This window comes from Tubulanus polymorphus, chromosome 4 (genome assembly GCF_964204645.1).
Source record: "Tubulanus polymorphus chromosome 4, tnTubPoly1.2, whole genome shotgun sequence".
NCBI classification, from domain to species: Eukaryota; Metazoa; Nemertea; class Palaeonemertea; order Tubulaniformes; family Tubulanidae; genus Tubulanus; species Tubulanus polymorphus.
The window spans coordinates 24,473,727-24,490,213 of NC_134028.1; the positions used below are offsets into that span (position 1 = coordinate 24,473,727).

General features: G+C 36.8%; 2 protein-coding genes across 5 annotated transcripts in view; one reads left to right on the forward strand and one right to left on the reverse strand.

Annotated features, from left to right (window-relative positions):
- The first annotated feature begins 531 nt into the window (after positions 1-531).
- On the forward strand, positions 532-1,608 carry LOC141904491 (apolipoprotein D-like). Its single transcript, XM_074793081.1, has 4 exons — positions 532-651; positions 729-792; positions 1,098-1,259; positions 1,379-1,608. Exons 1-4 carry the CDS (start codon positions 532-534, stop codon positions 1,606-1,608), a joined length of 576 nt encoding a protein of 191 aa, XP_074649182.1.
- Positions 1,609-1,899: 291 nt separating this feature from the next.
- Positions 1,900-16,487, reverse strand: part of LOC141903610 (guanylate cyclase 32E-like) — a 34,407-nt gene continuing 19,819 nt past the window's right edge. For 2 of the 4 annotated variants that reach the window (XM_074791809.1, XM_074791808.1), the window contains 20 exons: positions 15,713-16,019; positions 15,158-15,310; positions 14,394-14,596; positions 13,446-13,596; positions 12,910-13,043; positions 12,391-12,496; positions 12,208-12,277; positions 11,556-11,664; positions 11,105-11,146; positions 9,883-10,164; positions 9,271-9,342; positions 7,941-8,106; positions 7,218-7,367; positions 6,461-6,641; positions 5,887-6,027; positions 5,459-5,582; positions 5,121-5,364; positions 4,511-4,609; positions 4,226-4,317; positions 1,900-4,098 (listed from right to left, as the gene is read on the reverse strand). In XM_074791809.1, the coding sequence (XP_074647910.1) occupies positions 3,835-4,098; positions 4,226-4,317; positions 4,511-4,609; positions 5,121-5,364; positions 5,459-5,582; positions 5,887-6,027; positions 6,461-6,641; positions 7,218-7,367; positions 7,941-8,106; positions 9,271-9,342; positions 9,883-10,164; positions 11,105-11,146; positions 11,556-11,664; positions 12,208-12,277; positions 12,391-12,496; positions 12,910-13,043; positions 13,446-13,596; positions 14,394-14,596; positions 15,158-15,310; positions 15,713-16,019 (3,090 nt within the window). In that variant the 3' untranslated portion in view covers positions 1,900-3,834. Of the gene's footprint in view, positions 4,099-4,225; positions 4,431-4,510; positions 4,610-5,120; positions 5,365-5,458; positions 5,583-5,886; positions 6,028-6,460; positions 6,642-7,217; positions 7,368-7,940; positions 8,107-9,270; positions 9,343-9,882; positions 10,165-11,104; positions 11,147-11,555; positions 11,665-12,207; positions 12,278-12,390; positions 12,497-12,909; positions 13,044-13,445; positions 13,597-14,393; positions 14,597-15,157; positions 15,311-15,712; positions 16,020-16,487 lie in introns of those variants that run through there. The other 2 variants (XM_074791810.1, XM_074791811.1) reach the window with 2 other exon arrangements.

Here is a 16,487-nt window from a genome sequence, read left to right on the forward strand (position 1 = left end):
TATGTAGGGTTGGCTAATCCTATGGTTTCGATTGATCTATAGCTGGCTATTAGAAACTGGGTTATCCCATGGTTGACTTACCCTAGTGTCCTAACATGCTGCGAATTATCATTTCGAGTTACTCATACTTATAGCTCTAGTATCTAATTATGTGGTATTGATTATTAGGAAAAATAAATTGATGTTAACCATCATAATCCTTGTTTTGAGTTTATCTTTAATTTCTCTGTTTACGTATCATCGCAGGACTATATTCGTTAGTTGTATCTATCAATTACATTCATATCGATTTAAGATTGGATCTTTTAAAACATTTCTTTATCGTAAGTTTGTTTACGACTACTGATAAATACGATAGATTGTGAAATGGAACTCATGTGAGTTTCAGCAGCTTTCAAACACACGCAAATTTACTCTCAATGGATGTATCTACACAATCTGATATTACAATTCTTATCAATCATTTATAACCGCAGCACCTCAGTATAAGAGTTGTTTTGACCAGACCTCATTTCAGATCGTGTCAACGACATGAATCAGTTACTGTTATTAACAACTTTAGTCGGACTTTGTTCCGGTTTGAAGTTTCTGCGCGGAGTTAAGACTGTACCGGAACTTGATGCATCCAAGTATCTAGGAAGATGGTATCAGGTGAGTTTATGTCGTGGAATTTAAGGGCTTCAATATTGGGGATATTAGTAAATGATTTATGTTCTCTTGCAATATAGGTTTATGCCGACGCAGTAGTGATGAAAACATTTGAAAGGAATGGAGTATGCATCACAGCTGACTGTAAGCGAACCTAATTTGCATATATTTTGCATATGTCTCATCTGTATTTGCGCATGCATTGTAAGCCTGTAATCAGTAAAAACTAGTCGCAGCCTTGATGAATATCGTGAAATAATCTAAGATAGTGATTCATTGAAAATGTGTAATTCGTTTTTCACTGACTTTTTTGGGTGAATGCTTTTACGCTTCTAAGAGTTTATTCAAAATGTCAGCAGTCAGTGAAAAAAAAGGATGATAGTTTAATAGAATCGCTATTGCGGGTTCTTTTATGATAACATTTTTTATTTGAATTCTTATTTTCGCAGATGGTTTATTAGAAAATGGCGTCGTCAGTGTATTTAACGCGATGCGAATTACGAAACCGAACGGAGAACTGAAAACTATCAAGGGAACAGCGAAACAAAATGTTAAAGAACCTGGAAAACTGACAGTTAATCTCAACGGTGGTTTACCTTTTGGTGCTCCGTGTAAGTAAACTAATTCTTTCTTTTCTGTTTTTTTTTCTAGGAAATGTAGAAATGCCATCGGATGATAGTTTTAGAATGAATATATTTATTATTCATCCATTAGAATTTACTTCTTTCAGACTGGGTGGTAAGATTGGGACCAGTTGTTGATGGAAAATACGAATACTCAGTAGTCACTGATCGCGAACGGTTTGCTCTGTTCGTTCTGGTCCGCGATCCTCAAAGATTCGCTGATCTATACGAGAAGAAAGTACTGGAAGAACTTAAACAGCTCAAATTTGTTCATTTCTTTAACAAACCGATTAAAAATTACCAAGGAGCCGATTGCCTCTACGCACCTAAGCCATAAGTCGGAAATTAGGACCAATGGATAGAATGAGAATAATTCAAGACTTTAAGTCGCAATGTGAACTTCATCCATGAGCAGTGACTCAAAATCAGAATTAATGATATAACTTCTATATAATGTATGATAATGGTAAAATACATCAATCGTGGTCAATACTTACTGCTACGATGTATTGTTATTTCTATTATTATCATTCATACAAATTCATTTACAACACGAACAATTTAAAACTAGTGTCAATAAATACATCGCTGCTTTGCAGCTATATTTATTATTATCATTATTATTCATACAAATTTATTTACAACACGAACAATTGAAAACTACTATGGTCTCAATGAATACAATAACGTACTGTCTTATCGTTATTTCACATTTAAATCTAAAACAGTTATTTGTAACTTATAGTATATATTTGATATGCACTTTCGTGTAGGATTATACACAACAAACAAAAAACAATTCCTAGCACCGGATGCACAGAGTCTTTTCTGATAATTCATCTACCAACAAATCGGGCCACTGACTCTTATTACAACTTCAAATTTAATTTCAAAGTTACAAATACAGATATATCGCAACAACGCACGAAATATGTAGAATAGGCTCAATCGTAATGCGTGTATATAATGAATGCAAAATGAAACAGGATCAGTGATTGGCTTCATCTATGATAAAGAGATACAAATGCCAATAATAACACACGTAAAAGTTCAATTTTGACTCATTTTTCTCTTGTTCATCGCTTCTAATTGAATTCAAAAACAAGAAGGAATGTAAGACTCTTCATCGAATAGTCACTCTTAGAATATATCAGACAGAATATCAATTCAGGGCAAAGGAGATTAATATATCGTATGGATACCATTAAAAACGCATTACGGAAAAGTTTCACTACAAAGAGATGAATTGATCGTTTATTAGTCAATTAATGATATGTTGATTGTCTAAAGGTCGACGTTAAAAACGCTCCAATATTGCTGTCAGAGCCGATCCAGTTCCAATGAAATGGGGGTTCAGTTATGGTACATATGAATTTTGTCTATTTCTAAAGCAGATTTAGCAGAGAACTGCGGCATTGGGTGCGTATTAGAAGTATTATAATAGTTTTAGCTCAGTGTAAGCAAGCGTTTCAAAATAGACGCTCTCGTTACCCATTTCATAGAATAATCAGCAGCAAACGTATGAATCATTCAACTCAATCAAATCAAATAGTTTATTGCTGTTATCTGTATTTGTATTTTCGCTTATAGAAAACGCAGCCAAGAGAATATTAAAGACAATATTGAATCTTATTTCACTGATGACCAGTTTTTAAAATATGTTTATAAGATTAACGATATTTACAAATGGATATTTTGAGCATCAAAATCTAACAGTGAACAACTGACTTAAGTAATGTCGCTATCAAATTTACAGTTAACAAATGATCTCATCCAGGTGAATTTGATTACACAAGCTTTCAAAATGAATTCTAGATATATCCTGAACGCCTGGTAGTTTGCTCGGACTGGGGAATAGTAATAGGCTGGGGAATATAATAACAATTTTATGAAAAGCGCCTTTGAACATCGTATGTATCACAGGGAAAAGGGCGCTATATAAATTGAATAACTATTACTATAATTCTACTCGTTAATCGGAGTTTCCGAATAGTCGCGGACATTTTTTTATCGCGCATTCGTAACGAATCGCGATAAGGACAAATAAATAACGTACTTTAAACTTTTACAGCATTAAAATATAACATGATAACATTATGAATCTTATACATACATTTTACATACACATATATTTACATAACTATTATTCAAATTACTATGTACAGATTAAGGCATTGGAATGTACGTTATACTTTTCATAATGACGTATTTGATCACAGTCTTGCCTTCGTATTGTTCTACAATATTAATTTACATATCGGGGAACTGTTTCACAGAACGACTCCTTGAAGTACCGGTAGTCGTTCCGTTAAAAAGGTCCTCTTGTTAAATCTACCCGCTATGATTACATACACCGGAACAGCTCAGTTACAACATCGTCTATGAACACGATTTGGCTTCTAGTCAATTAGAAACGACTGCAGCAAACGATAACGATTAAGATTCACAGTATTTTAGTATTTTTCAATGAAATATTTGTGAAGCTAAGTTCTCGTAATTGCACTTCGGCTGCGGTCTCGATTTCCAGTCCGCAAAAAAAAAGAAAATCGTTAACTGATTCGTATTACACTAGAAATTCACAAGACGAACCGTCCAGAGCCTCGTTTGGAATGCCGCCATTCAGCAGACGAGTACACGGACACACGTCACTTCCGGTGTCGTCATCATCGGAAGTGTTCCTGGACAGTAAGCTCGCCGTGCTGCCCTGTTTACTGATTTGGTGCCTGTGTGCGTTATCACAGATTTTTAAAGCTTCTTTAGAGATTCTTCTCAGTCTGTTCGTCTGATCTTCCCCGACCAGAAAATATGTCAACATTTCCCCCTTGCCCTATAATCAAATAAAAACCAAATATTTCAGGAGATTTCTGTATCAATTAAAACCTGGTCGATGAGAAAATAAATTCAAAAATTCTTGAATTCCATATAAGATCTTTAGTAAAAAACGTATTAATTACCTTGATCTTGACGAGACCCCTTTCTTCTAATTTATAACCGCCCAGTTTATTCAGTAGAAGCTGAGTATCGTGACTACAGTGGATTTTGAGATCTGGGAAACATGAAAGAAGTTTCGAGAATGATCATTAGTTCGATGCTGTGGCTTCAGACTGACGGTAGTCTAACAAATGACATATCACTCCGAAAACCCCTGCTAGCCTAAGTCTGATAACTTCAAATAGATAGTGTTTGAGACGACTATACCACTTATAATTGTTGTTCTTTTCAGAAAGTGGCCGACTTACCTTCCCCGGTAGATTCCATCCGCGAAGCAGTGTTGACTGTATCCCCGAATAGGCAATAACGAGGCATCTTGATTCCTACAACGCCAGCAACGCACGGTCCTATACCACAAAAATATACAAGATTGATCACGGTCACCATTCGGTACAATTTCAAAAATCTAGATTTTCAATGTTTAGTATCAAAAATTACTCGTATACGGGTTGTCTATCATATCGATCAAATTGGTCAACATGTTTATCGTTAACCAATAATCAAGGGGTGATTGCTGAAAATTAATTGGCTAATAAGCCACTGGCTTAAGCAGGTTTCCATAACTTGATTATAAGTTGACTGATATAATCTCAGTTGTTCAAAGTTCATAAGCGAAGCCCACAATTGATAACGTTTAAATTAATCTATTGTTCTAACGTTTCGAGGTTTTAACTAAACCTCATCGTTAGAGAAACCAGTTCATTTAAACATCGTCAATTGAGGGTTAAACTTTCATCACGAATGATTCATCAACCACAAGTTGAGAACTTATCCAGCGACTAATTTTACTATTACTACTATTTACAACTATTTAGTAATAGTTTTTCGATACTCAGTCACTTCATCAGTTCTACTGACCTGAGTTGATTCCTATTCTCAGTTTTAGAGTCTCCTCCGGTCTGTGTCTGATTTTAAAAGTTTTGATCGCGCTCAACAGATGTAGAGACATGGACGCTATTTCCCCGGCGTGACGGTTAGCGTTTCGTATAGGAAGACCCGACACGACCATGTACGCGTCGCCGATAGTTTCAACTTTATAAACCTCGTAATTTCCGATTATGGAATCGAATAAAATGTACAAATCGTTCAATAAATCAACGACCTGCAATAGATTGAGGTAACACTAGATTGTAACGAGAAGGTCCGATTAAACTTCCCTAAGAATCAAAATTGATTTTATGGTCCATGGAAGTTACCTCGAGGGGTCGACTTTTGGCGGAAAGTGCCGTGAAACCAACAACATCGCTGAAGTATATCGTCACACAGTCGTAGTGTTCGGGGACGACCGGTCGTCCGCGTTTTAGCTGTTCGGCTACTGGCCTGAAAATGTTTCGAGAAGGACATTCATGATATTCACCTTCGCAAACGCAATCATCAAATTCAGAAATATTCAAAGCACAACTGATGCTAATGCTAAGGTGATCAATTAAGGCTTGTAAAGATTCCTTGTTTCTCATGGATGGCCGGGTCGTTAAAATTGACGTTTTTTAAGATGAAAAAATCAGGTGGATGGGTCGATTTCGGACTTCTCAGAATCCCGAGAAACAAAGTAGCTAGCTCTTTAGCCTTATCTACGGTAGTTTGAAAATTAGCATCGTGATGTTGATTTTGATGTAGAGCTTACTTTGGAAGCATTCGATGTAACAAAGCTTCTGTTTTCTTCTTTTCCTCGACTAATTGCAACGTTCTCTCTTCGACTAACGCTTCCAAATTCGTCGCGTATTTCTCCATTAAAGCCACCATATTGTCGAAAATATTTGAGCTCCTGTCATACAGATTTAGAAAAAGAGATTTGATTAGGACTTTTTCGTCAGCGTAGACTCTTGGTGTTTTAGAGGACTAAAACTTTGCGGTCATTTTTTTACGCCCAGTCATGCACGTCAAAGCAGAAATATATCAAAACGAGCAAATTATAGTTCAAGACTAGAAATCATTCCAAAGATCGAGATCTATTAGTTTAAAATATCTTTTTTATCGAATTGACGATATAATTCTATGAACATTCTTTGCTCGATAACTGTCATCTTGAATATGAATATAGCTGCGAAAAATATCGTACCAACGAGAAATTGATCTTCTGTGAGAAACAAAGCAGAGAAATTATGAAAATGGACTTTCATTCCAGGACACTTTAATTGAAATTATGAGTTTTTTTTTATATCGTAAAACTGAACTACTAAAACCTATGTAATACGTACAGTCCTTGTTGCATTTGTTTCAAACGCATGCGGATGTATTTAAAATCCGGACGATTATCGGGATCTTCGCTCCAACAGTCCTGCATACACATTTTCACCAAATCCTCGGCGACAATTTCGTTCAAATTCGGACGAAAAACGTCACGACTGTCCAACGGATATTTCACTTTGCGAATTATTTCTGATAGTAAAAAAAACAGATATTCAATACATAGAACAGTTATACCTGAAACGCTCTAAAGAATCGGCTGTTACGGCAAAATTACGATTTAGAGCCACCGCTTAAAAGTAGAAACAGCGGCAGGTATACTTCGAGAATTACATGTCAGACAATCGATGATGAATTTCACCTGATCATTGACTGCACCTAACACGACAGAACCAGGGAACAATCTATGGAAAACCTTATTGCAGATCATCCAGTTTGTTATGCAACAAGTCTAAGAAACTTTATCAACGACAGTACTTAGATATAAATCACCTTACGTATACGATATTGAACTGTTATTATATGTTACATGCGTTATTTTGATAATGTTGATTCTTCTTTATTGTACATGTCCAACGTAATGGTACAATAAAGATTTTATTCAATTGCATTGATTTATTTCCGTTTAAATTAACTGCTAATTTCACAGTTTTGCTGATAATTACAATGTGGACATTTTATCAGTAAAAAGATGCTTATTTCGAGATATACACGTTTTCGAAATTAAGGATTTCTCTAAACTGACTGATCACATATAATCGTGCTTACCAGTGAGAGGCAGGTCCATTTCACCCCACGGACCTTTACGGCCGATCAGTTCGCAAAGAACAAATGCAAATGAGTAAACGTCGCCTTTTTGTGTCCCGTTAGCGGGAGGATTCGCCAGTCTTAGAATCTCCGGAGCACGATACAACAATTCTGAAATACACAACTACCTTTTAAGCAAGAGTTGCATTACTACACGGAGGTTATGTTTCACCCGTTCCGCTCTTCTCTCCATCTCTCCTCTCCCCAGCCCTTCCACTCTTAATAGGATTGTGTCTAATGCATGTGCGGCAAGGCAATTATGGCTCGTAACGATATCCATTCAAATCATTATATCACATATAGAATAATATCTCCTAGGACAAAAACACAGCCACACGTTACCGCGCTCACAAATTGGAGTTCAGCTCTTTCATATAATTATCTCATTTTTATTAAAGTGACAACGAAGTATTCGATTCTTTTAAGCAAAAAGCATTTTACTGGAATAACTGACGAACGCTTCATTCAAAAAGAATTACTTGACTAGGCTCAAGCACTTAACCAAGTGCTGGAAGTGCTTGTATCCACTGAAGACTTGATAAACAATCTTTTCATTTTCGTTTAACCTCTGATGATGAGGTTTAGTAAAAACCTCGAAACGTTAGAATGAATTCATTTATTCATTAATCGTGGGTACGCTTATCACTGACACTAAGGTAAAGCTAGCACGTGATATGAACTTACTTTGATAGTGAGTTCCATCTTCGATGAACTCATTCGAATCGGGCGCTTTAAAATCGTGCAAGCCAAACCCTGATATCTGCAGCACCCAGCGACTGTCAACGAGACAGTTCGACGATCGTAGATTCCCGTGAGACACGATTTCGCTATCGTGCAAATAGATCATACCCTACAAATATGTATATATATAAACAACGTGAATGTAAACATTACTTGTCAGAAAACCAACATCTTTTTACGCTTTCGGGGAAGGAAAGGCCGTTCTTGAATTCCGAACTGAACCTCAACGGCCAAAACCAATTTATATGTTAATAACCCTATCCCTCACCCACCCGTCCTACCTAAACGATTAATTTGCAACCTCTTATTATGTTCGTGCACTGTGTAAAATCTGAAAGATCCGATTTTCGTTATTTGGTATCCGAAGCACTTTTTACGCGATCTGGAAAAGTACAGCCGTCGTCGGCGAAACGGCGTCGTGTTGTTTGCTGTGAGATGGAGTGATTTGTTTACGGATCGTGCGTGCACGCTACCGTACAACGATATCGGTGTATCAAATTCCGGCGTAGCTCAATTAAAACGAATGGAAAAAAAACCCCGACGTTTTTATTTCGGTTACCGGTAAAGGTCGGTCGCCTTGCTTGCAATTCACTTATCTGTATCGGGAAACGAAACCGACAACGTGTTTAGAAAGACAAATCGTTTCAAGCCGTTTTGAGAAAAGAAAAAACGAACGTCTCAGATCAGAGACCTACTATCGTTCTGTGATCGAGTTAATGCAACTGACGTCACAGTGCGCCATACTGGCCGTCAATCAATCAGTGGACGTCCAGTATGACGCACGATGTCCATGCATTACCTCTACATTGGACATTTTTAGAATTTCACATACACAGTGAGGGATTAATGGTTTAGAGTAAAGCGCGACGCACACGATCCACAGGGAAACTCGACAACACAGAAACACGAATTCAAACGTGTTTAACCTCGGAAACATTGTTTCCCGAAACCATGTTTCTCGTTTCTCGTAAACACACACGACACAGGGAAACGCTCTGAAACATGTAACTGCCTCTTATTTCTGCGTTTCCATGTGTGGTGTGCGTTAGGCTTAAACTGTCCGGAAGTTTATTTAGATGAACTAGCAAACAGTTGATACCGTCACAATTAAAACTGAAATCTTATCACGGTATTTATTCAATGGTTCACTCAAACCAACCTCTCTGGTCAGAACTAAAGTGTTTGTCGCGAGGAAAGGTTGTTCGTATTGAATGTAGGGATATTCCATGATGAGAGTTTTAGATCAATCATTATTTATCGGTTTCATAATTACCTTTATCAGATCAGCGACGAGCGACGCTACGAACATGTCGTCCAAATACAAATCATCGTTCTCCAAAATATCCTGTTGTAAATATGTCATAAACATTTTGAAAAGTTCAAAGGCTACGGATGATCAAACACAAATGGGTTTCATGCATTTGTCTTCATTATTTTGAGTTATTGTACCTCGGTCAGCCGCCTTTTATATATTGATAACCTGGTTCATTGAACGTTTTAAGTTCAATTTCTGGCAATAACTAAGAATCCTGTCCAATCCCAGTGCAACACCAGGTATCTATAGATATCATGACAACATAATCCTTTTTACCACCTATGGGGTTACCATTTTTGTAAAAAAAAACTGGTTTTGTTCAATCGGTAATAACCTAAATTCAAAATGTGAAGTTGGACCTTCCCCGGGACGAAATTCACTTGGCTACAAGGATTCCTTCATGGAACTATTAACCACGTTTGCGACTATCGCGGCAACACTTTTACGGACCACGATAAACGTCTGTTTGTAAATGGTCTATATCTTGAAGGAGATACTGAGGAGGTGTTCGCGTGAATACATTAAGAAATTATAGCCCGTGGTCTCTGCGCAACTAAACCATCAACTTACTTTCAAACTGCCTCTAGCGCAATACTGCGTCAGTATAGAGATGTGCGGGTGATCTATACAAGCGCCGAGGAATCGATTCACGTTGTCGTGATTCATTTCTTTCATTAGCTGCAGTTCTTTTTTGATGACGCGATTGATTTCGACATGTTTTTTGCGTAAGTACTTGATGGCCACGATCGTGCCCTTGTACGAACCGATTTTTGTGTAGGCCGGTCGAGCGGGCTTCGTCGTATCAGAATCGTCGCCGGCCGACAAAAAGCTGTACTGGTTGTAGACTTTTCGCTGCGTCAAAAGAAAAATAAACAACGTTGAATGAATACATGAATTTATGATGTTGAATAAAGTAAAAGTAAATAAGTAAAATACACGATTAGATCCCACAATACAAAAAGAAACGTGTCCGAAAAGTATCCTTGAGCTAATATTTTATTCGACGTTTCGACGTATCTTAATAGCCCTTAAGAATACCTAAAAGAATAAGTAAAAACGAATCTTGAAATAAACATTATACTAATAACTTTGTTATAAATTTATTATTCTTGAATATTAGGATAGAGTAGAAACGGCTAATAAAGTATTTCTAAGGCAACGTTCCGGACTTTTTCTTTTGTAATGTGGGATTTTCAGGGTGTTTTAATGCGGTTCAAATGTAGTAAAGAGTCCCACGCAAAAGAGTTATGAGACAGTATAGACATCAGTTTGAGTTTTATGCATTTAGATTATGTTGGTCAGTTTTTTAGAACAGTATCAACTTGGGGCTAAACCAATTTCTCGAGGTTAAACATAATAACTAACTTAACACATAACTGGGCACCGGTCATTGCCATCACCTTCTTGTGGGACTTTTTATGATTGAATTTATTAATTTTTCTTCTGAAAACTCGGCGATGTACGTATCATGATTGTTCAGTTCAGAGGAAAATCTTCGAAAGGAAAACAAGCTATAGATATACCTGGGATCTACACCTGTAAGACGCGTGGTTGAATTAGAACTGTTAAATTAAGCGCCAAATAAATCCGGCGATATCTCATCAGATTAGGAGAAAACGAAAAATGATTTAGTCGATTATGATTAGGTGCAACCAGTAGAAAACGACCGTGGTGGTGATCACTCCATACAGCCAATTATAGATGAAATGTATGATGAATGAAATAACCATCGAATAAAAACCACAACCAAAAATACACCAAAAATAGATGGATAAATAAACGTAATTTATACCAGCCGTATGTATCTCGCCTGAGTAAGTGTTGGATAGGCAAACTATAGAAAACGGTAAAATTATTGTCGCTTTTCTTTCGTCTAATTTTTCAAATACATCGTTTCGAACCTCGCGATGAAATGGTTAACAAACGTAAATATGAAATAAGGTGTAGTAGATGTTTTTTTCGAATTGGTCGTTTTTGCCTACAGGCGTTAAATTTTGCCATTTCAGCATCTTCATTTTCATATACACTTTGAGCTTCTCTTGCAAAATAATTCAGTGATCATTTGAGTCAATGATGATGGGATTTGGGCAAAATCCCGCAGAAAATATTGACAAAATAAACAAGATATTTCAATAACAGATCTGTAATAATGAAATGAAATTGTGCCGTGTGCTTTTGCTTTCAGTTCAAGTCGCATCATTCACCCGCAGAGTTATTTGATCTACGATCGTGTTTTTATTTACCTTAAACTTGCCGGATACAGCTGTTTCATCGAGTGACTCAGTTACCAGGATATCCTTGAAGTCAACTTTCCACAGAAGACTCGCCAACTTCTGTTCGTACAGATAATGCCTGCCAGGTATAAGAAATGTTTTCTTGATTTAACTTTGTTCATTTTTTCGTAGTTAATTCGCGATCAAGAATTAATCGTAAATGAATCAAACCATCTCTGAGTCTCCGCATAGAGAGTTTCATAAAAACGAAATTACTGCTTTCTACCTATTGTCAGTCGTATATGACCTTACATCTCGTTTGTTGACATTTTCTGTGAATTCAACTTCAATCCCTTGAAAAGCTTTTGGGACCCAATTAATCCTTGAGTCCCTATTCGCAAACTTAGATTCACACTACCTTGGTAGATTTGACCGTTTTGTTAAGGTACGTAGTACTCGAAAATGCTCTTTTATAAATGTTAAAATTTCATTGTAATATATACTGTTTGAATTCGAATTGGACCCAGTGCTAAAGTCTAGCACCTGACCTCGATTTGCATTGGCGTTTAACGATAAACCTAGGCCAGATTTGACCGTGGTTTTGTCAACTACGTTAAGGCACGTGTGTGTCTTGGAAATTTTGTTCAGTAGATTCTGTTTGAGTCGAATGTATTTTGATTACCTGCATACGAATACTGTGGCTATCGTAAACACGGCCGCGCTAATACTGCATATAGCAGCTATAGTCAAATCTAGAAAAATTTGAAAAAAACAAAAACAAATCATTTACTGACCACCTGACGTCAACCTCGTGACAGAAATTGGGAATCGTGACTATACAGGACGACGTTAACGAGAATCTTACCGGGTTTTGTGTTGCACTTTTTACCGTCGAACCCGCATCGCGGTTCATCCTCGGGCACCTTGCCGTCAATCCAATCCATCGTTTTATCAGGTGATGCCATGAACACCTTGCGAAAAGGTATCGAATTAAAAATACAACTTTTCTTAAGCTAATTTTTAAAATTTTTTCACAATTGTTTTTCTAATTGCTTTATACTTTCTGGTATCGTTTTTTTTCACATTTCTCTTTTTTCTTCACTTTTTTTTCTTTTTGAGGGACCTGTCTTATATAAACTATTCTTAGTTTCTAAAGACTATATAATTTACTGTATTTTGTGCATTATGCTATAGAATTACATTTGAGAAAAAGCATTGAAAACCATATGAAAAACATTCCGCATCGGTGTTACATGATATATACAAAAATAACAGAGAAAAATAAAAAAAATAAAAAGCTTTGATGAACAAATAGTTTGGAGAGATTTGATTTAAAAACATCGATTGATCGACTAAGATTTATTTTTGAAACTGTCCGACCTACCGGTAAATCATTTGGTTCGTTCACGGCTAGGAAGCTACCGACTTCTTGCAGTTTCCAATCTTTCAAGGCGAGTAAGGTGTAGTTTCCTTCGGCGTCACCGCGATCATCTATTGTTATATTATGCCCTTGAACACCTGCAGATGACGAAAAATATTGTTCATATAGTTCTTTTGTCCCCACCCCCTCAACCCACCGAGAGCCAGTAGCATTTTTCAGGCTTCTTTCTATCAATTAAGGACGAGAGGCCAGAAAAAACCTTCGACTGTGAAACATTGCCAACACCAGGATTCGAACCAATGAATCCTTGAATGATGAGACCAATGACAATTGGCTAATATCTCTTTTTTAATATTTCTTTTTTATTTAATTTAAATGCTGCTAGAAATTACGGAAATGCAAGTGTAAAAGACTTGTATGGTGTGCAGGATTTCCATTGTGAATAGTTCAAAAGTTAAAACCGTCGGAATATACCCTGGCAAGCGAGGAAAGAGTATATGGATAAGTCGAAGCACGTTGAATCGATAGACGAGACTTACTAAAGAAAGTGGTGTTTCTAATGGCCATCGAGATCGCCATTCCATTCAGAGGATTAGGAAGCCCGTTGCCGTTAGCTTTTCGTTGCAGTAATACATTACTCAATGCTTTCGCGTAAACATGCACGGCGTCGTAAAGATGAATCGCGCTCGTCTAAAGTAAATGTAGAGAACAAAGGGAAAACGTATCAATAATACTTATTTCGAAAGAAAGAAAAATCAGTTAACAATTTACGTGTAGTTTTTATGGAATGGATGCAGTCCGTACATGAAATAACCATTAGGTCAGCGGTAAAGCAATTTAGAAGTTGAAAATGGATGGGTTTTTGTTTGTATAATGAATCTATCTAGTAATATGTTATTGCCTTATAAATCCAGTCAGATTAAGATGGTTATCTGCAGATATTCTCATCAAGATGCCGAATACATCGAGTTTCATGTCAGTTTTTAATCCCTGAATGTATTTCCGAATGAATATGGGATTTCATATTCTACTAAGGACAAACGTGTATCATCGGATTATGAGTTTAAAGCAGAATTTTAGGATTAATCATAAAGTGTTTATCACGTCCCAGTTCCACAGGTGTGTGCTTAAATAGACCATGGATTCGCTGCGGCGCGAACAACCTCAGCATCCGCGAGAACCGGTTACAATTATATTAATGATAATGTTAATGATAATGTGTTCCCGAAGAACGCCTCAAATCATACCAAACCTATGAACAACGATCTAATCCGGATGGTGAAATTAGTCATGATGGTATGTTCTCTAAATAAATATTCTGATAAAGCCGTTACTTTTAGCTAACTGCTGCATAGATGAGGAGACGACATGATATCAATCATAACTTAAATCTATGTATGGCAAAATAGTTCAAGGGCCAGTACTTATATTGGTTACGAAATTCATATTTAAATATGCACTGCAAGAATAAATTATGATTTGATTACCTCGTCGACTTTGGTTTTGCATTTCTTACACGCCGTGTTCCGGAGTAGAATATCAGTTTGTAGCCTAGTTTCTTCAATCAGCTGTTCCAGTCGGTGGGCTTCGGGAGCCCTCGGTTTCAGTAACATCACGTTCCGAAACGCCTGCGCGTTTTGCTTTCCTTGCTTCTGTTTAGTCTTGTTTGACAATTGATTCCATTCCAACCCTGAAGTAAAGTTTCTTTTCATTCGTCGTAATCTAAGGTAACATAATTGTCAAAGGAAACGGAGAGATAATCTCAACAGAATGTCAGTAATGTACATGTAACGACGACGAAACATTAAAATATTAAAAGGTAACTAAAAGGTATGAACAAAATTATTTCTTTATTAAGTCGAAAAGTTGACATAATATCCGTGTAAGATATGAGAGAAATCCAACAATAAATCAGCGAAAGATGTAAAGATTTTGAGTAGAATAGTATTGAACAGCCGTATTGAGAACAAAATAGATTTATACAAGAATTATTTATATAAGAATCAAACAAAAGAAAGTGAGTTAGTGGTTAAAATCATTACATCTTTGGCTGATTTATCTCAGGATTTCTGTCGTAAATTTCTTCATTGTCAAATTACGTATTAACCTCGAAACCCGGTCGGACAAATCTTTCTATACATTAGTATTCCGGCAGATGGATATAGTCGGACTCCTTTTTCTCTGTTAGTGTTGGATTCTATATCAAACAATCAATTATCGAAAAGAATGTGAATGAAAAAAAAGAACTTACATGTGTAGAAATATTCCTGACCGGCCAATTTATTGAATGGTTTCGAATCGTCGACAGCGATCAATACGTGTTTGCCCTGTTCCTGGAGACCCTTACTGACCATGGCCCGCGCGAACGCGACGCATTCTTGGTGTTCGCCAATCAGTAAATAAACTACACGACATAAAAATGATACACATTAAGAAATTTGCAATATGTCACAAGTGAGGACGCTATAAAACCCACAATGAAAACCAAACTCCGAATTCTCGGTTTTTAACTTTCCCTTGAAAATGGTCAGAAAATTCAGAGTTCTCAATTAAAATATATCTTTGAATTTGTCAATTTTTTAAACTTTTCGCCTTTTCATCGTGGGTTTGACACTAAGAATAAATATTTGCATTTGTTTTTAGGGCATGGATATAATTATTCCAACTTTCTTTCCAAGAATCAATTAAAACCTTTAATTTTTCTCGATTTTCAATATAGTTGGCATCATTTACAAATAGATTTAGCCGAAGGCAATATTCATTCCGTTGAGACTTGAACGATCGCGCACTGAGTCAAGGCACCCACCTCTTGTTAAATGCATCGTTCTTTCAATTATGCGTTGCATCGGTGGCCCGCTCGATCCGTTTTTTGCCCAAGAACTAGAAAACTCCTCGCGTTGTAGTATTTTTATTCCGTGTTGTTTGGAAAGATCAGACATCGTCGTCACCGTCTCTTTCCATTTGGAGTCGTCGCTGAACACGAGTGTGTATTGGTTCCACTCGTAAAACTGCATCAGAGCGATCACCGACTTCGAAACTTTCGACGTCGGCGGCAGAACACGTGAGAACGTTGGATAAGCTTTCTTGTTCGACAACTTCGAATTCGAACACGACTGCAAAAGACAATAGGTGCCAACGTTCATTTTTTGATTCTCCAAAAAATATGTTCGTAATACGTGGAACCATCTTCCGTCGTCATGTCACGTGTGACCTAATTTACGCCTTTGCTGACGTCATCAAAGTAAGGATCTGCTGGGGATGAGAGTTTTGTTTTCATGTTTTCCAAAAATACCAAACGCTCTTAATGTCATAGTTTAGTGAAAATGAGCCCCTTGCTGAGCTGTATAATATCATATCACCATCCTTTGAAGATGCTGAACTTAGACTCTGTTTTCGAGTGCAAAGCTATAAACCCTTTCCTTTCTAAGATTGTGGAACAATCGCTGATTTTTTTACTGCGCTATAAACATGAAGTATGAAGTTTTGCGTACAATCGTAATTTCGCGAGCTCGTACAAGATGAATCCGGGCTGGTTTTAATTGTTCAAATAGATTTTTGTTTGATTATCAATTCACGTACCG

What these genes read in the sequence shown, in the direction of transcription:
- LOC141904491 (XM_074793081.1), top strand. Translation starts at nt 532, where the DNA reads ATGAATCAGTTACTGTTATTAACAACTTTAGTCGGACTTTGTTCCGGT. An exon ending in ATCTAGGAAGATGGTATCAG is followed by an intron (nt 652 to 728) that starts GTGAGTTTATGT and finishes CTTGCAATATAG; the next exon opens with GTTTATGCCGACGCAGTAGT. An exon ending in TTTACCTTTTGGTGCTCCGT is followed by an intron (nt 1,260 to 1,378) that starts GTAAGTAAACTA and finishes TACTTCTTTCAG; the next exon opens with ACTGGGTGGTAAGATTGGGA.